This window comes from Mchenga conophoros, linkage group LG23, assembly GCF_057382185.1.
Source record: "Mchenga conophoros isolate Kocher_MC1m ecotype Shallow Benthic linkage group LG23, M_conophoros_male_GT1.1, whole genome shotgun sequence".
NCBI lineage: Eukaryota > Metazoa > Chordata > Actinopteri > Cichliformes > Cichlidae > Mchenga > Mchenga conophoros.
In genome coordinates, this window is record NC_140547.1 from 48,874,229 (window position 1) to 48,897,804 (window position 23,576).

At 42.1% G+C, this 23,576-nt stretch overlaps 2 protein-coding genes across 2 annotated transcripts in view; both read left to right on the top strand.

Moving 5' to 3' along the window:
- LOC146548208 (NACHT, LRR and PYD domains-containing protein 12-like) overlaps positions 1 to 10,106 on the top strand; it is a 586,500-nt gene extending 576,394 nt beyond the window's left edge. The window contains exons 12-13 of the mRNA XM_085266164.1: positions 9,203 to 9,379; positions 10,055 to 10,106. Of these exons, the coding sequence (XP_085122290.1) occupies positions 9,203 to 9,379; positions 10,055 to 10,067 (190 nt within the window). The 3' untranslated portion in view covers positions 10,068 to 10,106. The remainder of the gene's footprint in view (positions 1 to 9,202; positions 9,380 to 10,054) is intronic.
- Positions 10,107 to 22,093: 11,987 nt separating this feature from the next.
- On the top strand, positions 22,094 to 23,400 carry LOC146548222 (dynein axonemal heavy chain 5-like). The gene is made up of 3 exons (XM_085266303.1): positions 22,094 to 22,120; positions 22,829 to 23,015; positions 23,231 to 23,400. Exons 1-3 carry the CDS (start codon positions 22,094 to 22,096, stop codon positions 23,398 to 23,400), a joined length of 384 nt encoding a protein of 127 aa, XP_085122429.1.
- The last annotated feature ends 176 nt before the right edge of the window (positions 23,401 to 23,576 follow it).

The following is a 23,576-nucleotide window of genomic DNA, read 5'->3' on the forward strand; positions in this document are numbered from 1 at the left end:
TTTATCTGTTTGCTGCTTGTTGAAATAGTTTGTGAGCTTTAACCTGAGATTCTGGATAAATACATTTATATTAAACATCGATTCAGGATTGAATGAATCAACATCATTTTATTCAAATTAAAACCATTTAAATGGGAACATGAATTTTTTACAGCCGCCTCTAATGCTGGGTAATGTCAGCTGGTCCATGTGCAGCTGGCTGTGAGGCTCAGGGAGCGTCTACAAAGTGCAACACTGAAAGAACATCATCCATAAATATTGAGTAAGAACTGGACTCTCATACAGCGAGACTCAAATGCCTTTAAACATCAGCTTATCCTGCTGATCCAAGTCCAACACTGAGTTTGTAAAAACATGTTTGTCAATCATTTTGTTTGGTTTCTGAGGAAAATGATTCAATAACTTGCTGCTAATACACAACATTTCATCATATTTCCTCATAACCCTCTTTTGTCTGACCATTTGATCCCATTTGAATTTGCAATAAAGGATCCACAGAGTTTGGTGACAATAATGACAGTAGATGTTTGTGTGAAAGTGCTGGAAGCAAATGAGTGTGTGATGTTCGTTCAGTGTTGCACTTTGTAGACGCTCCCTGAGCACTGGTCTCACAGCCAGCTGCACATAGAGACCAGTGTTGTTAGTCCAGGTCAGAAGATGACTTGTTGGAATGAAAATGAGCTTGTAGTTTGTCTGCTTTAATAATGTGACTGGAAAAAGGTGTTGGACTTCAAATATGTCCATTTCTGTCACACTTCACCTTTAAAAGTGAAGCCATGTGGTTCCTGGAAGGAAAAACACGACTTTTTCAAGTCTTTGTCCTGTTTTTATGAGAAATGTACGACTTTAATGTTCTTTTTTCTATACTCAATTTTTATTATAATTTACAACATTGCAACTTGTACTTGTCAATGTTCACAAGTAGGACAGTTACAGGAACTGCAATGCAGAAATGTAGATTAAAATAAGAACTGCAATTAGGAAGCACAAAACAAAACCCAAGCAAGTAAACAAACAGACAACAACATAACAAAAAGAAAACAAAACATAAACTTTATGTAATATTAAATAACATGTGACAAACTTAGCCATAAATGAACAAAACGAAACAGACCTATGCTAAATTATTGAAACAGTAAAGCATGTATGGGTCGCCAACGCTCAGTAAACAATTCTCTCTGAATCTGCAGAGCAGATGTTGTTTCCTCCATCTGGTAAATTTCTCTTGCTTTATCAATCCACATATTATATGAAGGTGGGTCAAGATTCAGCCATTTAATAGTGATACACTTTAGTGCTGCTGTAAGCAAGATTCTTAAGAGATACTTTTTATTGTTTCCCGCAAAACCCTTTGGTAAGACTCCTAAAATGGCTAACTGTTGGTCTTTTGTTAATGGTTGTTGGAAAACTGTACTGAGAACTTTAAATATGTCATTCCAAAGTGAGCAGATTTTTGGGCATGACCAGAATATATGTGAGTGAGTTCCTAAAGAAGTACCACAATTTCGCCAGCAGGTGTCAGGATTTGTAGGCTTCATTTTGGCAATTATCTCTGGGGTTCTAAAATATCTCATGACCACCTTCCATTTAAATTCTCTCCACAGCCCAGAATTAGTCACCAGATGGGCTTCACCGAACACCTCTTCCCAGGTGTCCTCTGAGATTTGAGTGGCAGTCTCAGCTTCCCACCTTGCCTTAATATCCAAAGTTGCATTTGTATTGAAACTCATAAATGTGTTATAAAAATGACTGATTAATTTTGGGGAGGAATTACTTTGAAATATTTTTAGAAATATTTCCTCAATGGGTGAGGGCTCCAAAACTTGCCTCCATTCTTTATGTTTTGTCAAAAAGCTTCTTAGCTGCAGAAATCTAAAAAAGTCAGAAGAAGGAAGCCGAAACTGACCTCAACTGTTCAAATGAGCTCAGGTGCCCATTCCTCACAACATGACAAAGTTTATGAAGCCCGCTATGTGACCATGCTCTGAAGCCAGAGTCTTCCACAATAGGAGAAAAACCCTGCAGGGAGGAGAGGCTTGATAACAATGAAATTTCTTTTGGAAGACCAAATGATTGTTTGATTCTACGCCAAATCTTTAGTGTGACCCTCGTCCGTTCCCCCATATGCACATTTTTAATTGAAATGTTAGAACAAAGCAGGGATTCCAATGATCTTTCGCACATTGTCTTCTCAATGTTTAGCCACTGAGTTTCAGACAAATCCCGCACCCATACAGTCAGGGGTCTCATCTGAGCTGCCCAGAAATAATATTTCAGGTTTGGAACAGCCAATCCCCCCTGCAGGTTTGACAGTTTTAATGTTTGGAACTTGATCATCCCTCATGTGTATTTAGTCTCTGTGTCGCGTCATCTGTGTTCCCACCCTCCATATTTTCATGCCCAGTCTTTTGTATTCTTAGCCATAGCTTTCTGTGTCTTCATGATTTATTATAGTATTAGTTCCCCAGTTTAGTTCTCTTCACTGTGATTCTGCCTTGTTTGATGTCTTCAGCCGAAATAAAGGCTCGCTTTTCGTTCAAAACTCAGTTTCATGTCTGCGCCAGTGTCTGCGCCTGAGTCCTCCACACACTCTCCATACGGTCAGCCACTGTGACCGTGACACTAAACTACATGCTGTGTGCAGCCACTCTCCTGAGCCTGTATTATATACACAGCGGTTACAATGACAAACTGAATACAATCTCATATCTACAAAACAGGCTGAGTCAAAGTTGCAGCTACGCTTATGAACATGGAGAAAAAACAGGCGAGTTATCAGCTCACCAGCTACGACTAAGAACAGCTAACCAACTATCCTTGAGATCCACAATGATTTCAATAAGGTGTTTGATATTCCCTCCTTGGGAGAAGATGCGATCGCTAGTCTGGAGGAACCTGTCTCTAATGTTGGAATTGAAACGGCCGTACGGAGCATGCAGTCTGGAAAATCTGCTGCCCCGACGGGTATCCATCTGATTTTTTCATAAAGTTTTCTGACCGACTGAATTCACTGTTAAAATCAACTTTTGAAGAATCCTTCCTCTCACAGTCGTTGCCTCCAACAATGCATCAAGCAGTGATGTGTTTAATTGTAAAACAGGAAAAAGACCATTTAGATTGTCGTTCATGTCGTTTAATATCTTTGTTCAACACAGACACCAAGATCCTGGCTCAAGTGTTGGCCCGTCGCTTACACAAGTATTTGTCCTCCATTATTTCACCAGACGGGCTTTATTAGGCACTCTTTTTTGAACATTAGAGCTCTATTAAATATCATTTATACCCATGTTAAAGGTGATACATTGGAAACTGTAATTTGGCTTGACGCAGAAAAGGCGTTGGATCGGGTGAGATGGGATTTTTTTTTATACGCTTAAAAAATGTGGCTTTAATTTTGTATCTTGGATAAAAGTATTGTATTGCTCCCCTCTAACAGCCGTCCGGACTAACAATAATCTGCCCCCCAGGACAGGGATGCCCTCTGTCTCCTTTTTGCCATTGAACCGCTAGCTGTTGCTCTGAGACAATGTGTTGGTGTTGAGGGAAAACATCGAGGGGGTATCGAACATGAAGTCTCTCTTTATGCCGACGACATGATTTTATTTATTTCCAACCCATCGAACAGCCTCCGCAAACTTTTGGATAGACTTACAATAATAATAATAATACGTTTTATTTATAGGCGCCTTTAAGAGCCTCAAGGTCACCTTAATGCATACTTAAGGAATTTGGGACAATTTCTGGATATAAAGTGAATTTTGGGAAGAGCGAGGCAAAGTCTATCTGTACGACAACTGGGGAGTTTTGTGTATTTTAGCCCCTTTTAAACCCAGCTATAACAAGTTTAAGTACTCGGGCATCTGGGTGACAAGAAAACCACAAAGACTTGTATAAAACTATCTTCCTTTATTGTCGAAGCTTAAAGAGGATTTTGGAAAATGTGAGTTTTGCCTCTTGATATTTATGGTGGGGATGCAGAACAAGGAGCAAAGATGAATGTGATGCTGAATCAGCAGAAGACTTGGACTCATTTGATTCCAGCTTTGATATCATTGATTTCAATATGTCCATTTCTGTCACACTTCACCTTTAAAAGTGAAGCCATGTGGTTCCTGGAAGGAAAAACACGACTTTTTCAAGTCTTCGTCCTGTTTTTATGATAAATGTACGACTTTAATGTGAAACATTCAGAGTTTTTTCTCTTGTTGTGTTTGTTTGAAGCTGCTTCCTGTTGGCTTCAGCTGTTTGGAGTTTCCATTTTCTAAACTTCTACATTCTGAACCTTCTTCAGCTCTGAACAGATGATGAAACACTGAATGATTTCAAGCACTTTGTCTAATAAACTTACATCTTTCATTCTTTATACAGATTGAGGAGCTGTGGTTTGTCAGAGATCAGCTGTGATTATCTGGCAGCAGCACTGAAGTCCAACCCCTCCCATCTGAGAGAGCTGGACCTGAGCGACAACAACAAGCTGCAGGATCCAGGAGTGAAGCATCTGTGTGGTTTCCTGGAGAGTCCAGGATGTAAACTTGAAACTCTGAGGTCAGTCAGCATGTTTTAGTTGTGCTGAGATGAATATGATGTGAAAGTTGTGCTGACACTAAACTGCAGACATCAGGCTGATATTATACTGATCCACACTGAGGATCTTCATGGTAAAGTCTGTTTTCTTCTTCTCTGGTTTAGTCCATTGACTGCAGCAGAACAATGTTCACATTTCAAACAGTGATGCTCAACGTATGGCCCGCGGCCCACACGCGGCCTGCCCACCTTTCCTGATTCAGAGAGAGGGGACCCTGATTAACTGTGTAGCTTCTTCCTCACAGTTCTAAGTATCAGACACAACAATGAATAATCCACAGCTGACTGTCTTTAGCAGGTCAAAGGTCACGGCACACAGCAGACAGTCAGAAATATTCTAACTCTGATCATTTATCAGTTGTGACACTGTGAGACTTGATCAGAGGTGTGATCATCACAGCAGAGGCCTTTGTGTCAAAGTCACTGAGGATCAAACAGAAACACATGAAGCAGATTTTCCTCTTCTGGCTTTTTATAGCAGATAACCTTCAAAATATTCTGCAGTCGATCAAAAACTGAAGCAAACCATGAAGCAACATGTGAACATGAGCTGATGCTGCTGAAGTGAAGCAAAGTTAGAGGTTTGATTACAGACACAGCTGAGAGTTTGTAATCTGTCATCATTTTAAAAAGTTTCCATGGAACAGCAGAAATGAGGCTTTACTGTCAGAGGCCGACAGCACTGAACACAACAGCAGACTGGTGGCTAATAAACAGTGAATGATGCAGAAACAGATGTTTGAAGCTGTTCTTGGAGTACACTGAGAGAGAGAGAGCTGTGCAGGCAGGAACAGCCAAAGTCAGAGAGAATTCATGAGCATATTGATCAAACGTGAAGCAGAGTTTGGATCTTCTTTTGCTGCTGCTTCACTCAGTTTTGGTTGGAGACAGATGAAACCTGCAGCTTCAGGATCTGTGAGCTGTCCACTTTCAGCCCCGACGGCGTGTCCGTGTACGTGCCGTCGAGTGAACGATCCACGCTCTGTGTTTCCATCTTTGTGTGTTTAGCTGCTCTCATTTACTGTTTTAGCTGTTTGCTGCTTGTTGAAATAGTTTGTGAGCTTTAACCTGAGATTCTGGCAAAATACATTTATATTAAACATCGATTCAGGATTGAATGAATCAACATCGTTTTATTCAAATTAAAACCATTTAAATGGGAACATGAATTTTTTACAGCCGCCTCTAATGCTGGGTAATGTCAGCTGGTCCATGTGCAGCTGGCTGTGAGGCTCAGGGAGCGTCTACAAAGTGCAACACTGAAAGAACATCATCCATAAATATTGAGTAAGAACTGGACTCTCATACAGCGAGACTCAAATGCCTTTAAACATCAGCTTATCCTGCTGATCCAAGTCCAACACTGAGTTTGTAAAAACATGTTTGTCAATCATTTTGTTTGGTTTCTGAGGAAAAAGATTCAATAAGTTGCTGCTAATACACAACATTTCATCATATTTCCTCATAACCCTCTTTTGTCTGACCATTTGATCCCATTTGAATTTGCAATAAAGGATCCACAGAGTTTGGTGACAATAATGACAGTAGATGTTTGTGTGAAAGTGCTGGAAGCAAATGAGTGTGTGATGTTCGTTCAGTGTTGCACTTTGTAGACGCTCCCTGAGCACTGGTCTCACAGCCAGCTGCACATAGAGACCAGTGTTGTTAGTCCAGGTCAGAAGATGACTTGTTGGAATGAAAATGAGCTTGTAGTTTGTCTGCTTTAATAATGTGACTGGAAAAAGGTGTTGGACTTCAAATATGTCCATTTCTGTCACACTTCACCTTTAAAAGTGAAGCCATGTGGTTCCTGGAAGGAAAAACACGACTTTTTCAAGTCTTTGTCCTGTTTTTATGAGAAATGTATGACTTTAATGTGAAACAGTCAGAGTTTTTTCTCTTGTTGTGTTTGTTTGAAGCTGCTTCCTGTTGGCTTCAGCTGTTTGGAGTTTCCATTTTCTAAACTTCTACATTCTGAACCTTCTTCAGCTCTGAACAGATGATGAAACACTGAATGATTTCAAGCACTTTGTCTAATAAACTTACATCTTTCATTCTTTATACAGATTGTGGAGCTGTGGTTTGTCAGAGATCAGCTGTGATTATCTGGCAGCAGCACTGAAGTCCAACCCCTCCCATCTGAGACAGCTGAACCTGTTCAACAACAACAAGCTGCAGGATCCAGGAGTGAAGCATCTGTGTGGTTTCCTGGAGAGTCCAGGATGTAAACTTGAAACTCTGAGGTCAGTCAGCATGTTTTAGTTGTGCTGAGATGAATATGATGTGAAAGTTGTGCTGACACTAAACTGCAGACATCAGGCTGATATTATACTGATCCACACTGAGGATCTTCATGGTAAAGTCTGTTTTCTTCTTCTCTGGTTTAGTCCATTGACTGCAGCAGAACAATGTTCACATTTCAAACCTTCACAGAAGAAGAAAAATCCTCCACTGGAAAATTCACTGTGAAACTCTCAAACTCTTCATTGCACCTTAAAGTCTGTCTGACACTGAAATCCAAAGCAAAATGTGCGTTTGCTTTACAGACAGCAGTCCAACACAAACATACACACATCACCCAAAACACAGTCCAACATCCAAATCTCCTCCACTGCCAGCATGAATGATGGGAAAGAGAAGCAGGAACACTCTGACATTCAGGGTTAGAATGAGTTTCATCAAGCAGACTGTGAAGATCAAAGCTGCATTAGAAAGCTTACATGAATGAATGAGTGGACAGAAGTGGACAGAGATCATCTGAAGCACTTCAAAGGCTTTAAATCAGCACATTTCTCTTTATTCTTTATCAACTCTGTTAGTTTCTCTCAGTTTTCTGTGGAATGAAGCTAACAGCAGGCTAATAAGATGCTGACCAATAGGTTTCTATTAAAGGTTGTAATTTGTATATGAAAAAGTGCTTTGGCTCAGCAGGGATCAGCTTACAGGTAGAATACAGCTGCTGGATGGGATTAGCATGTCATAGCTATCTACCAAACTGCTAACTGGGGGATTTCAGGCCATCTATGGATCATTTTTGCTAACTGTTTATTCAGCTTAGGCTCACAGGGCTGCAGCCTGTGCCCTAGCTGTCATAGGGCAAGAGGCGTGGTCCACCTGCACAGGTGAGCAGTCCATCACAGGGCCAACAGAGAGCGACAGAGAAGCACTCCCTCACATCCACACCTACAGCCAATGTAGAAGCACCAATGAACCTAAGCAGCATTTCATTGGACTGTGGGAGAACATCCAACCTCCACAGAAAGGCCCAGCTGACCAACAAGCTTCAACCTACAACCTTCTTGCTCTAAGGCACTAGTGCTAACCACTTTTGCCCATTTCAGCCCAAATCCTGCATCTTCCTGTTTCTGACTCCAGGCCAGCTCCACTAACACTTTCTCATCAGACACTGCCACCTAGTGGAGGAAGTCTTAGTTCCATTTGAAGCTTCAGATTACAGTTAGTTCCTTTACAAAGAGGTGGAGGTGGTGGGGCCACAGCACCATCATCACTGAGTGCCATAGGACACTTAACCTTTGTTTCCATATGCTGGGAACTTCCTGTTGTTCCAAGGAGGACTGGAAAATGTGTGAAAATCTCCCAGTCAGTTCCTCACAGCACACTTCAATCATTTCCCTCCCACAGCATCAGGACCAGGGCTTTTTCTCTCTTTGGTCCCACTAAGAGATTTCCACACAAACACCTCATCAGTGGGACTCTCAGAGCTACCAGCCCTTTGCTACAATCACAAAGCTCTTCATTGAAATCAATGATATCAAAGCTGGAATCAAATGAGTCCAAGTCTTCTGCTGATTCAGCATCACATTCATCTTTGCTCCTTGTTCTGCATCCCCACCATGGACTTCATTCATTTCCAAGCCAGCCTTGAGTGTCCTTTATTCAGCTCATCCTCTGCTTTACTTTTACACCTGATTTTAGCTGCTTTATCTCTCTTTCAACAGGTTTCTGTGCCTCAATCTTTTTCTTCTCTCCCTCATAACAAGACAGCTTCTTCTGCCTGAGAACATGTTGGAGTGATTTACTAATCCAGGGCTGCTTATTGGGGAAAATACTTCCTGTTTCCAAAGTAATCCCCATTTTTCCCAGAAAGAAATGTCAGTAGAAATCGATGATCTAAGTGAGAACATGAGCCTTTCAAAAGTCCCAGTGGGTGCAGTCAAAGCAGTCCCTCAGTCCCAGTATAGAGTCTTTGGTCCAGACTGGAACAACTGTGTGCCCAGTTTGAGCTCTCTTCAGTGCTGTGACCTGACAGACCCAGAGGGGCCATCACATCACATTTAGAAGCTCCCCTGATGGAGCCACAACACATGTCCAATACTTAGTCTGTCTTGTTGGACCAACTGGAAGAAATGATTCAAGGACTTAGTCACAGAACAGAGATTCAAATCTCCAAAATCCAACTGGCTGCATCAGGACATATAGTCTGAAACTCTGCACAGTTTCCTGTTTGAAGCTGCTTCCTGTTGGCTTCAGCTGTTTGGAGTTTCCATTTTCTAAACTTCTACATTCTGAACCTTCTTCAGCTCTGAACAGATGATGAAACACTGAATGATTTCAAGCACTTTGTCTAATAAACTTACATCTTTCATTCTTTATACAGATTGATGAGCTGTGGTTTGTCAAAGATCAGCTGTGATTATCTGGCAGCAGCACTGAAGTCCAACCCCTCCCATCTGAGAGAGCTGGACCTGAGCTACAACTACAACCTGAAGGATCCAGATGTGAAGCAGCTGTCTGATCTTAAGAAGAGTCCAGACTACAGACTGGAGACTCTGGTGTAAGTAGAGTGATGGAGTGAGTGGGTGGTGCTGTCAGCAGTATTGTACTAAACACAGTCAGTATGAAACAAAGATCCAGTGTTTCCTGTAAAGCTGCAGCTTCTCAGTGAAGCTGTGAGAGGAGAACGGTGACAGGCTTCAGGATTGGACACAAACACTTCCTGTTTCTCACCTTTATGGTCACCATAGTAACGGCTGACACGCTCTGATCAAACACTGTCAACAGCCAATCAGCTCTCTGAACAAAGCAGCACGCAGACCAATGACTGCATTGATTTCCAAGTTTAAAGCAGTGAAGAACACAGTCTGTAGGTGAGGAAGAATTTAGTGAGAGCAGATGTTTGGATGGAATTCCTCCAGTTAACAGCTGGAACCGTCCATCTGGATTGTTGGGCTTGTTGTTGGGGTTCCTACAGAGCTCAGAGTGGACACACCAAGGTTCTTCTAATGAATGAAAGTCCAAACTCAAACTAGGAGGGAAAAACATTTTCAGCAACTTCAATAAAAATCCAAAGATTAGAAAAAGTGAAGCAACAATGAGTCCTAGTACAGTCCCAGCACTGACGTCCCTGCTGCTCTTTATACTGGATGTGCTGCATCACTGACTGACAGCTGATGAAGAGTCTCTGGAAACACTCGTTTATCTCCTCTGCTCTTCCTCCTTCTCTCTGCAGGTGGAGGTTATGATGGTAAACAGGACGGTGTGTGTGCTGAGAGAGGAGCAGCTGTGATCCAGAGAGGTTGAAGCAGCAGCAGCTTGTGTGTAGAGACGCTCTGACTGGGCCATGTTACTGGGAGGTGGAGAGGAGAGCTTCATCCAGCAGTGACTGACAGAGGAATGAAGTGCAGATGACTGTCAGTGCTGCAGAGTGAACTGCTCTGAGAACAGCTCCACTGTCAGACACAATGTAGAGTCCAGCATCAGCCCTGTGTGTCCCTCTGGATCTGACAGAGGATCATCAGTGTATCTGGACTGCTCTGCTGCTGCTCTGTCCTTCTACAGTCTCTGCACAGTCTCTGTCTCACTCTGGAAAGATTTTACAACTTGTTGTAATTACAGAACGTTAATATAATATTCAAACATGTGATCTTCTCTTTATTTCTGAATCTTTACCAAATAAAGAAAAACCAAACTAACAAACAGAAGCTGTCGTGTCCTTTTTCACCACATCTGTGAATCTTTTCTGTGTTTTTCCTCTTTTCCTCCTTCCTGCAGCTCCATCTTCATCATTCTGTGTCCAGTATATGTGAACACGTCCAAAGCATCTGAGCCTCATGTTACCCGTTTGTGTGAGTTACGCCTGTCGTTGTGTTGTGGTGTATAAATAAGGGGCAGGAGACAGCGCTGGATCTCTGAGTTCTTTACTCTCAATTTCTGCAACATCTGCAATATCTAGAAATGCAAACCTGTGAGCTGTGTGTGTTGTGCGTCTGCTCGGCCACCTCTCCTCCGGCCGTGCTGGAAGCAGCTGTGCGTTTGACAGTTTTATCGACTCGACAATAATCGAACAAATTAAATGTTCAAAAATATCAACTTAAGCACTTCAAAGTCAACAAAAAGCTTAAAACAATGAAATAATATTTCACTGACAAAACAACAGCTCATAAGAACGATACACAAAATAATACAGAAACAAACAAATAAAAGTTATTAACCAGGATCCATGTTTTTGTCACAAACACTGAATCAGCTGATTCACTCTTTATGTTTCTGAGTTTGTTTTGTGATTATAGTTCTGGTTTCTGTTTCTGTGTCTTCACTGTGTCCCACGTCTCCTTACTTTGGACTGTCTGTCCTGTCACTGAAGGTGTCTGCCCAACAAGGACGTGGTGCTGAATGCATCCAGACCCCTGCTGACTGTCTTTGCAGCTTCGGTCAAAGGTACAGTGTCCACTGTGACCCTGAGAGCAGGACACAGCCAGAGGTGAGTCAGCAGTTACAAACTAAATGCTGCTGACATGAATCAAACTGCTGGATAACCCACTGCTCATGAAAATGGCACCTTTCTGTTGCTTTTTGAGATTACTGAGAATATTTGAATTGTGACTCAGATGGCAGATCCAGGCTCTCAGCCTCCAGCTGAAACTTCCAGTCCTCCCCCAGCCAGAAGCTCTGATGCTGGGCTGAGAGACTTTGATCCTTCCCTGGATCCAGAAATCCAGGAGGGAGAAGGAGAACAGGACCTCCTTCCTGATCTGGAGAGGCCTGAGGGAAAGAAAGATGGAGCAGACAGAGCTTTGAACAAATCCAAACCTCCTGAGCTTCACCTCCACAAAGGTGCAGACACTGATGCACAGATTCACATGTGACACCTGCAGCGTCCAGCTTGTGCCGCTGACATTATCTCCACTCTGATACAAGCCTCATTCACTCGCTCACACACGTTCATACAATCACCTTTTCCTCACAGTCACACACATGAATGTAATGAGGGGAACTCGGGGTTCACTGTCATTCCTCAGGATCCTTTGATATGCAGACTGGAGGCTCTGTGGATGAAACCACCGACTGTCTGAAGCACTCTGAAGTGTTCATGATGGACTTCATCCTGATTAACACTACAATACTTGTTAGAGGCCTTTTATATGTAATAATATTCTTTTCCATTAAAGCTCTGAACATTCTCACTCTTTCTTGACCAGGTGTGACAGGTGAAGGACACCGGCGAATAGGAGGACAGAAGCTGAGAGCCATTAGTCACATGACTTCAGCTGCTGCTGCCTCACCAACCACTGGCCCCTCGGTGAGTCTAGAGTTACAGCAGTGACCACAGGAAGTGCACACGTGTGATCTAAAGCTACATGTGGGCCTGTGACCATCAGTCTTCTCACTGTGGTAGACGGGTTTGTGAGTCCCTGTGATGCTGGGAGTGTCCAGGACAGTCGCTCCTGATCGGGTCTCTCATGGAAAGCTGGTCCCAGGAATTCCTGGAAAATTCCTCCACAAAAGAGAACTGGGAACATAAGTGCAGAGTGACAGAGGTGCTCAGCAACCCTGCTGTTATATGGGAATAGAACCAGAATAGTCGGCAACCACTTGAGTTAAGTTAGCCAAAGAGATGCGACTCAGACTGACTTCATCATGTTGGCAACGTGTCTGCATTGATAAACTCCAGTTATTGACAAATCAGAGAATAATTCCAGTCGTTCAGAGACAGATTGTGATTGTTTGGAGGATGTAATCGTTTCCCTTCAGGGAGCGTGTTGGACGCTCAGTGTCCGGGTGATTAGCTGATGCAACTACTTAGAATCAGTTTGTGAATATGAAGAAAATCAGTGCAGTCACTGGACAAACTCTGATTCTTCCTAGTTTCACTCTTGTTTCAGTCCAGTGTGACTGAGGTGGTAAAAAATGATCTGACTTTTAGCCACACAGCTGTCTGCTAGAGAAAAAGCCTTTGTGCACAACTTTCTTAAAGGCAAACGGCACCATGTTCACTGCAGCTGCAGCAAACGCAGCAAAGAGTGAAAGTTGGACTGAGAATGTTGTGACTGTTTCATGAGAAAGAGCAGGAAAACAAGCATCACACACCCAGACACAGTGCTGGGATTAGAATTAGACTTTAGAGCCAAATGTAGGACAAAAGCTTTAATATGAAAGAGGAAAACCCAACAACAGCCAGAGCATGAAGCTCAAAACTATACCAATCACCAAGAAAGCTGACAGGCCTGTGACACGTCAGAGACGCCGTTCAAATCATAAAGAAGTTGGTTTATTGACAAAATGTAAAAAACCAAAAGAATCAAGTCAACCTTCAGTTTCGAGCGAGTAGACCAATCAGGCACAGCAGCAGCTCTAGAATAAGCAACAATTTGATGTATTACAAACAACCTTTCATATACACACATACATATGGCTCATATGCTGTTTAAAAAGGCCTCAAAGACCCAACAGATTACACAAAGTACAAAAACACTTTCATTCAGACAACAGTCAGCTGTGCACGAGACAGAGAGCCGACTACAGTTAGTAACATGGACTCACTTTGTTTCAGACACAACACAAAGTAACACAAAGCCACAAAGAGCAGAAACATCAAAAAGGAGGCAGAGCAGCAGCAACTCTCCATGAGCTGTGAGGCTAACAGCCACCCACACTTCCTGTGATGCATAATGAAAACAACATTAACCTGAAGGATGATAACAACAGAAAGAAGTCTAAGCTAACGTTACACAGCGCTCACACAGCGCTGACTGTACAGGCCTCACACAGCTACGACCTGCATCCACAACACCTGATTCTACTGAACACAAACAAGTTAATGATATATGAGCAATCCAGGGAAGGCTTCCAGGAAGGTGAGGATCCAAAGACAGCTCTACAACAGCATCAGTCAGCAACAATGTTACTAATCACTGACTCTTTCATCCTTTTATACTCAATCAAAAAGTGCTGTGTTCACATTAGTTTCTGCTGAAATCCAGAGACTGAAAATGCGTCTTTTTAAAGTTTGAATAAACTGACTGAACTTGTCACGAGTCCAACCGTGAGGAACACTTCCCCCCATGACACATCACAGGACAACGTCTCAGTGGAGGGGGGACAGTAGCTCAGTTTAGGCAGTCACACTCAGAATCGATGCCTCCAGTCAGGGTCAAACGTGGTCCTCAGAAACCTGCAGATGTTTGGGCCAAGCTCTCACTGGTCTCTGCGTCTGTAGACTGAGCTGATGTTTCTCCAGGTGTCTGGTAAAAGGACGATGCTGCTGTCCAATGAGGCGAGGAGAGAAGTAGCCAAACAGGCGAGAGCCGTGAAGGAGGAACGGCAGGCAGCTCTGGATGCCCGACATAAATACCTGATGAGCAGGCTGGCAGACGCCGGCCGCCTGGAGGAGGCGGCGGTGGAAGACGCCATCGTCTCTGATGACAGAGTAAGTTCAGAGACGTGATCCTTCCTCAGAGTTGAACCTTTGAGTCATTAATGTCTGATTCTTCCAGTTCAGTCTGATCCATGAATTCTTTGCTGCAAACGGATCCAAGAAGCTGATTTTCTTCTATCAGGATGTCAAACAGGTAACTTTGATCACATTTCTTTTTTTTTTTCTTTTCTTTTTTTTCTTTTCTTTTCTTTTTTTTACTCTCTTCCTCTTTTCTCTTCTTTTTAGTGCTCGGAGACTAACCCTCTCTGCACAGGAGGAACAAACTGTGCGCACTTAGTTTGTTTCTTAGCACTAATTAGCAGATATGTGTCTTGCCAATCAAGTTTGCTAGTATTAGCAGCTAGCTTAGCCGTCAAGCTTTTTATCTAAATATGGTCATTGGCAACTCCAAAAAAGCAGTGGTGAAAATGCCAACAATGACGTCAACATTTTCTCAGAGCAGTGGGGAGCACTACAGTGTTTCTGTCGTATGGCAGCACCTATTGTAAGGAGAAAAATGCTGAAATGTGACTCGCTGATCTTGCTATGGCTATGATAACATTATTCAGTTCATTGTTATGTAAAATATGTTTATACTATTTAAGGTATTCATTGCAATGGGTGGTTCCACACTGCAGTCTCTAATCTTGCAAGGAAAGAGAGGAGCTTCCCTCTGTAATGGAAGGACATTTTGAAATAAAGACGGCTGCAACTTTTCCTTCTCTTTTTCTGGACCTCCAGCGCACCTTTAGCGAACAAAGAAAAGCACAAATGAAAACAGGAATAAAATAAAATCTTTTGAACAAGTGTCTATTTGTGAATCACTGTATTATTTCATTTATTTGTTTCTGTTTATTTATGTTTTGAACTATCATAATATTTTCTCCAAACTTCTGATGATAGTAGAATTTGGATTTGAATCCAAAATATGACTATCCAATAAAACCAGTAAATGTGTATTTGTATCAGACATCATTTGGGTTCATTGCAATTTCAGAACAAATTCTTATTATTAGTAGTAGTAGCAGTATAAACCTCTATTACAAATGTATTCTTTACCTGTCATTATAAATTTGCCATTGTATTGATTTGATTTATAAATTAAGCCAAATAAATTATTAATTTTACAACTGAGAGTCCTATGTGTATGTTTTGCCACCATCATGGCTCTCGTCAATGAACTATTTTTAGACATGCTGTAACTGTCATGTGCTCAAACGACTTTCTGTAAACACAATGAAGATTTCTATCCTTCCTGGTAAACTATTTGTGAAGTTTCAAGAACTTTGCTCCTCTGAAAAAGCATCACTCAGAGGAATGTTGGCAGTGACTCAGAGAGACGATCAGACATGTAGAGCACCATAAACTCAGTGACTGAAGGGTCACACATTCAGCTTTGGATTCACTGTAAAATGTGAAGCTGGAGATGATTTCATTCACCAGCAACAGCAGACAGCTGAATGGAAAAGTTCAAAGGTTTAAAACCACAACATTTGGAAATCCGGAGGATGTCATTTAATGTTGTGTCAGAGATAATTCCCCCCAAGTTATTAGTGAATATTTCATAATAGAAATGACCAGGTTTCCCTATTGACAAGGGTGTCATATTTGATACATGGGTTTTTGAGATCCTAACCTACTTATATGTTTTGTTTTGTTTTTTGCAGTTATTTAATTTTTTTATATGACTGTCCTTGATTATTTTACTATCTTGTGTATTTTAAAATTTAAAAAAACTGACAGTGTAAGAGTCAAGGCAGGGATTACTGTCATAGCGCTTTGAAATTATTTAAACTAAGAAGGAAGGATCATAGTAAAATACACGTTTAGAAGTTGAAATGTTGAAATGTAAATCTGTAAGTAACAATTTGTAATACCTTTATTATATTATCTTCTACATTTCCAGTTAAGATTTAAAGCTCGGCTTAAATTTTGTCAGATTTATTTTTAACGTAAGTGACCTCTCGGGGGATTTTAAGGGTTCCAAGGAAGACAAGTAACTTGCTTAAACTGACATAATTATTGCATGTTTGCCGGAGTCAGCAAGCTGAAGAAAAATTAGGATCTTACTGGAATCAGATCAGAGACATAACATCAGAAGTGGTGGGGAGGTTGGGAAATTCAGGAGGCAGGAGGATAAAAACAAGCTCAGACATATCTGACGTTCAGTTCAAAGAACTCAATAAAACAGAAAAACTCTTTGATGCAGTTCTTGGAAGCAAACGTGGGATGGTTTTCATCAGCAGGCAGGTTTCTTTCAAAATGAAACTACAGTTCAGATCAGACTCAGATCCATCTGTTCAGTCACTTTCTACTGCTTTATTCAATTCAGGGTTGTGGTGGAGCTGGAGCCTGTCCCAGTTTCACAGGACGAGATGCAGGGGACACACCCTGAACAGGTTGCCAGTCTGCCACAGGGCCAACAAAGAGAGACAGAGTCCTGCAGGAATGTGGGTTACTCGGTTTTGCCAAGAGAAAAGTATAGAATAGCTTGCCAGTCAGCAATTAACATATAACCACTCCAAGGTTCACCCAGTGCTATTTGAATAAATTTGCGCCAGAGGCTTTACAAAGCATTTCAAACAAACACCGTACCATATGCACAAAAATGCTAAAAGTTGAGTAAAAGTTAAGAGAAGGATATTGTAGGGGAGACCGGGGATAGTTGTAACGTGGGTCAGTTGTAACACTTCCAATTTCTCCAATCAGGGCTAAGTTTCAAATGATGTGACTCATCCTGTGCATGCCCAACTCAGTTCTGCTATCACATGTGAAAAATCAGCACATTTTGTCAAACACAGACAATTTAACACGAAAAAAAGTAATTTGTAGGCCAAAAAGTAAGTTTTTCTACTTTATTTCAATGTTTAATAGCATTATCTGCTTTGCAGTTAAACTCATCAAACTTAAATTATGTTATTTGTATGTCTATGGGGATATATTCTGTGTAGGTCTTTAGTGCTAATGTTTTAGCCGTTGGCTGTAATGTTAGCTAGTTCATGGCTATAGGAGTCTGGGTCAGTTGTAACAGCAACAGTCTGGGTTAGTTGTAACAATAATGCAGATGTTACAACTTACCACACTTTTACTTTAACTTATATTAAACAAGTTGGGGCAACGACATCAGCAGAGAGAGGTTCACTGGTCACATTTCTATATGTGGTTAATGCCATTGGCAACATAATTACTTCACTGTTTGTGTTCCCACACATACATTATGCAGACCTCTGCATCAGAGATGGACCAGTAGGAAGTACTGGTAGTGGAAATAAATCAGGATGGGTGCAAGAAACAGATTTCCTCATCTTTCTGAAGCACTTTGCAAACCACACCAAGGTAAGCCATGATAAAAAGTAATGGAACTGCGATGCTGGTGAACAACTACATTTTTTCAGCTTCATTGTTATGTTCAAAATTGGTGCAAGAGTTGTAGGTTATGATGCCCACTGAGCCAATGAGGCCAAACTCAAGGAAGACCAACCAAAATTAATGAAATATTCAGTTGCAGAAAATTCCATAATTTGTCTTTTTTGGGGGGTTGGAATATGTTCAAAAGCTAGATTTCTGCATTCTGTCACACACACACAGAGCTACATAAATGGCTCTAAGTGCATTCATGTGTTGAATAAACAAAGATTACATGTTAATGTTTTGTTAGTACCCTTATTTCATTGTGTTACATTTTACCCCAGGATGTGTTACAACTAACCCAGACTATGGGGTTAATTGTAACATTTCACTTTTATTTTTTTTCTTTGTGTCCCGTTTGGATCTTTAGCCATCAGAATTGTTGTCTTAAGGCCAAGAAAGATGCCAAGCGGATTTATTTTACCAAGTGGATCATCATGGCCTTGCCATATTGGTCCATTTGATTGACCTTTATTATAATTATGAATTTATTTTATTTTCAGTTGCTACAAACGGGACAGACATGACTGGGGGACAGGACAGGGAGAAAGAATGAAAGAAAGAGAGGGAGAGAAAGAAAACCAAAGGGGAGAAGAGACGGTGAGAAGGGGGGGAAGAAAGAAAAAAAAAAGAAAAAAAAAAACACCAACAAAAAAAAAAAAAAACACCTGGGTCACCTGTATGGAGAAAAAAAACAGAAGAGAAAGCAAACAACAAAGAACAACATAATAAAAAAAACAGCACCATCACAATAAACTAGCTAGCAGTAGATATCAGTAGATACTAAATAATAAACGATATTGTGCAGCACGCAAGATAGACAGCGCACAATGTGCTTTGAGGCAGCAGCCAAGAAAGCTGTAGTCTGCGTCTGTGAACACCCGTGTGTACACCTGTGTGCATACCTGTGTGGATCAGCATGCTTGCATTCCAAAGGTTTCTCCATGTAACGATCTGCTAGGGAGTGTGGGGAGCCACAGCCCCGTCCTCCAGGGCATGAAGCAGGTATGGAGGAGATCAAAACTCCAGACATCCAGAGGCCCCCAGAACACAAGAGACCAAGGAAGACCAACAGAGGGGCAGCCGCGCCACTGTCCCAGTTTGATCACATTTCAATGACTGACACATGAAGGTCTAACCGCTCTTCATAATCTGCTGTCCTGTTTGTTGCAGCGTACTTTGTATTCATATCTTTTAATATCTGCCTTTCTCCCAGAGTCTGTCCTCCCGTCAGTCTTCCTTTGTGGACGCATCAAACTCAGCTGTGGCTCAGAGGAAACTCTTCCTCACTACGGGGAACTCTGAGGTTGGCTTCAGCTTTTTATGTTTAGTTCATGTGAGAATCACAGAAAAATGCTGATATGAGTGGAAGGTTCTGCTGGGAAATTGGCAAAGAGCAGATTATTGAACAGCGAGGCAGACAGTTCATTTCAGTGATGCCAGTTTATTAGAAACGAGGACTGTGGGGCTGCTGGAAGTCAGGACGGCCGTTCTCTGGATAAACCTGACAGCTGAGGTGGAGAGCAGGATTTATCCACAGACGGCTTCTTCCAAGCAAATGTCCTGAACACACCTGAGCTGAGTGTTACACAGAAACGTGTCTTAAAGCACGAGCCTGGATCAGACTCGAGGACTCAGAGCTCAGGTGTGTGACGTCACATTGATCCACCTCTCGGGGTTTTTGTGTTCTGATGTATCTGGTTTCTCTTTAAGCTCCAAACAATACCGAGCCTACGATTCATCATCGTCCTGCTCAGAGATGATGAGCCTGAGCGTGTTTGTGTTTCCATGGATCAAACTGTGCTGTTTTGTTTGGTTAACGAGGTGATTAAAGTCTTTGAGCAAACACTGGATGACTGACAGCTGCAGGCTGAACATCAGGAGGTCGAGAGGCCAAAGTCTGAGGAGCTCAAAGCTCCACAAACACTTATTCACAGAAAAAAGGACTACAAACATGGAGGAGCAGCAATCAGAACATGAGCTAAAGGCTACATGCTAATAACATTTCCCCTGGATGTGGTTTTAACAGGATCATGAATGATGAAGTATTTAAAGTCAGTTCCAGCCTGAGTCGGTGCCGTGTTGGCAGCTCTGATATGCAGAAACGTTCAAACATGGGACAGGAATAAAAACACTCCTGTGACGTCAGAGTTTATGAATGATGACAAACTGTTGCTTGTTTTTAGAAACTTTGTTGATGCTTAAAATGATCAGGAAATAAAAGCTGAATAGATCCACTTCAAACAGGAGAAGCTTTCCAGTTTGCATCAGCTGGGAAACTCGCTCATATCCAGTGTTGGGCAAGTTACTTTCAAATAGTCATTCAAAATTAATTAAGTCATTAATTATAGTTACTAATTACTTCTTCAAAAAGTAACTTAGTTAGTAACTGAGTGACAAGGTTCTAGATGTAATTAATTACTAGGAAAAGTAACTATTGTGTAACTTTAAAAATACCCTCTGGGCTCCAGGGTATAATCGGCCATTGTGACTCCTTTTGTCAGGGTCCTGGGTCGCAGCGTTTTGTGTTTCCTTTTGGTTTCATCTTGTGTTTGGTGTTTATTCTGATTTTGTTTTAGTTCTTAGGGTTTGGTTCTTATGTTTAGTGCTTCCGTGTTTTATCAGCCCTGCCTGTGTCTGTCCTCTGTGCTCTGTTCGTGTCCTTGTGTTGTAAAACAGTCTGTGTGTTTCCTGTTTTACTTTGAAGGTTTGTGTCTCGTCTTGTGGTTCAGCTGTGCTCCCCTCCTGTGTGTCATCCCCTCATTACCTCGTGTGTATTTATAGTGTGTGTCTGCCTGTGTTGCTTGTGGCGTCGTCTGCATTACTCTGTGTGTCTCCGTGTCCATCGGTGTTTCTCCACGTCTCTCTGCCTTCTTCGTGTCATCTCTGTGTTTCCCTGCTGCCCTCATGTTTTCTGCTTTGTCTGTTAGTTTGTCCCAGTTTAGGTTGATGTTCGCTTCTTCCCTCACCTTTGTTATTTTCACTGTAAATAAATCTCCACCGCCGTCTGCATCTTGGTCCTCATTCACTCCACCACACGACTGCTGCCCCAGCCGTGACAACTTTTGATGTTTCCTCTACATTTACCTTTAAAAATTATTTACTTTGCCGTGTTTGGTCTCATTCTTTTCAGCACAACCTCACGTGTCTGAATCTGCAGTTATGTTTTCATTTTGACAAACTGTATTAACACAATTGATCTAAAATCAGACAGAAAACAAAAAAGTTATATTTTTTACTGTAACAACCACGAACATGTTTAACGAATCATTTTTATAACTTTAAATGTAAATATAAATTTGAAAATTATACACACAAGTTTTGCAAACAACGTTATTTGCAGCCATTTACCTTTTACCCTTTTTTTAATAACCATTAAACTATTTCCAGAACAATCAGCTGTTCTGCATTCAATAAGACGCCACACGAATTATTTGTGCGACTCCAAAATAATAATTAGTGTCCAGTATAAAGGAGAAGATCACAGCCTGATACCTGCAGGTCTGACAGCAGCTCATAAGCAGAGAGTGCTCGCTGCTGTCCTTAGACACTAAACATGAAACTATTGAGGAACAAACACGCGTATATATTGTTTATCATGACTCTGGTTTTACTGGCCTATCAACACAGTTTATAAACTGGTATATGTCACCTTGTTGCTTTGTCTGTAAGTGGTCATGTGATTGTCTTACCACGACTCCTTTATTCTTCCTCAGGCAAACAGCAGCACTCATGCGATTGTTTTGCCCCCTGAGCTCCAGCTGTTGTGCCAAAAAGTGATGGTCTGTCTGCGGGAGCGCACAGCTGCTTAAAGCTGCAGCGCCCAGATTACTTACAGCTACTTCCTGCAGCTGATATAAGCTGCTGTAAGCTGAACACAGCTTCAACCGTCTGTTTGTTGAAAAATAGTAACGGACCGCCCCACATTTTCTTGTTAGTAATTGTAACGGCGTTGTAACGATAGGAATAGTAATTAGATTACTCTTTACTGAAAAAGTAGTGCCGTTACTCCCATTACTGGTAACGAGCAGCCTGCAGAGCTCTCCAACCACCCCGTCTTTAAAGCCCATGAAAGGTTTTCCTTTGCATGGTGAACTTTGGTGACAGAGTGCAGAGGAAGTGCTCTGTCTGCGTCACGTTAAAGGAATCTGAACTCCATCACGTTCTGTATTTCCAGCCTTTACTGGGGAAATGTCTGTTCTTCCTGAGAACCACTGAGAAGGCCATAACCACCGCTAACGTGCAGCAGGTCAGTAACTGGTCTGGGTCACCTCCTCACCTGCACATTTAACAAACCGCACAGACCTCATTGGTTGACTGTGACGTGGATGCAGCCAATCATTCTGATCTTCTCGTGCAACCTGATGTTTCCAGGAAGTGAACTTTGGCGTGTTGGACTGCGGCGGCGGCGTCCTGAACAGTCTGGAAACTCTGCTGACTCGCATCATGTTACCTGCTCTCAGGTCGCAGCAGGTAAAACACCTCCATCCATTCAGGCTTTCACTGAGCACAAAAAGGGAGATGTTTTAAGCTTCCAGTGATCACATGACACCATATATGAAGACTTTGTTGATGGTGGGAAGGAAGAACTCTTTTTAAACAGGAAGAGACTGAAAGCAAAGAAAGGGGCAGGGAGGGGCAGCCATGAGGGGTCAATCCTGTGAAGAGAAGCCAGTGTAGGAGAAATCTGCTCTCTCTTTCTAGTCCCTGTCAGGACTCTTGCTGCAGCATTTTGGATCAACTGAAGGATTTTCAGGGAGTTTTTTGGACATCCTGATAATAATGAATTACAGTCGTCCAGCCTGGAAGTAATAAATGCATGAACTAGTTTTTCAGCGTCACTCTGAGACAGGATATTTCTAACTTTAGAGATGTTGCACAAATGGAAGAACGCAGTCTTACATGTTTGTTTAATATGTGCGTTGAAGGACATGTGCTGGTCAAACATGACTCCAAGGTTCCTCACAGTGTTACTGGAGGCCACACCTTGGGCTCATCTGTACCTGCTGGTTTCTCTTTGTGGGCTTTGACTGTAGAGCAGCTGTTACATAATGATCCATGAAAAGTCTTATTTGTGTGCAGTGCTCCTCTTGATGCTTTTGGCTGTGAATGAGGTAAAAAGTGAAACAGGAAAACACATTAACCTTTGTTGTTATTGCTGACCTTTGACCCTGTGCCCAGTCGTGGGGCTCTGTGCAGGACGGCGCCTCGTGTCCACACGTCCAGTCCTTCCTGTCCTCGGTGGATCAGTTTGTCAGTAATCTGAGCTCAGCCCGACTGAACATGGAGAGAAAGTTGCAGCTGCAGCACGTGGAGCTTCCTGACGCCATCAGCCAGCTGAGCAGCCCTGCAGACTACAGAGCAGCAGGTATGAAGCTCAAGCTGTTCACATCTCACACAAACAATAAGACTGTTGGAAATACAGGAAACATCATTTAAAGCTTTAAAAATCAACTCTCAGGTAAATCAAACCAGTTTATCTGTGGAAGCTGAAGGAAGCATCTGACCTGAGACGATGGCTTCTTTGAAATAATGAGTCCGTGTTCACGTGTGTTTAGAGGAACTCGTGTGTTTCGCTCTCAGCCAATAACAGTGAGCTGGTGGAGCGTCTGGAGGAGGTGTCGACCCTGTGGACCAATCAAATCAAGCAGGTGCTGACGGAGAGCGAGCAGATGAGGAAAGAGGCCGACGACGTCGGGCCGTCGGCCGAGCTGGAGCGCTGGAAGAGCCGCACGGTGACCTTCAACAGGTAGACGCGTCCTCTCAGCTGGATCTCCTGTAGCGTCAGCATTTACAGGTTTCACTTTAAACTCAGTTTATCAAACATGATCTGACGTCTGTGGACAGAAGCTCCTCAGACCTGCAACAGTTTAGTCTCCACTCTGAGACTTCAGGACAAAACCACTTTTACACAATATAACTTTCTGTT

Excerpts from the sequence above, each read along its gene's own strand:
- LOC146548222 (XM_085266303.1), top strand. The coding sequence starts at position 22,094 with ATGTTACCTGCTCTCAGGTCGCAGCAG. Across the intron at positions 22,121-22,828 it reads CTGCTCTCAGGTCGCAGCAG|TCGTGGGGCTCTGTGCAGGA; the intron begins GTAAAACACCTC and ends CCCTGTGCCCAG. Across the intron at positions 23,016-23,230 it reads TGCAGACTACAGAGCAGCAG|CCAATAACAGTGAGCTGGTG; the intron begins GTATGAAGCTCA and ends TTTCGCTCTCAG.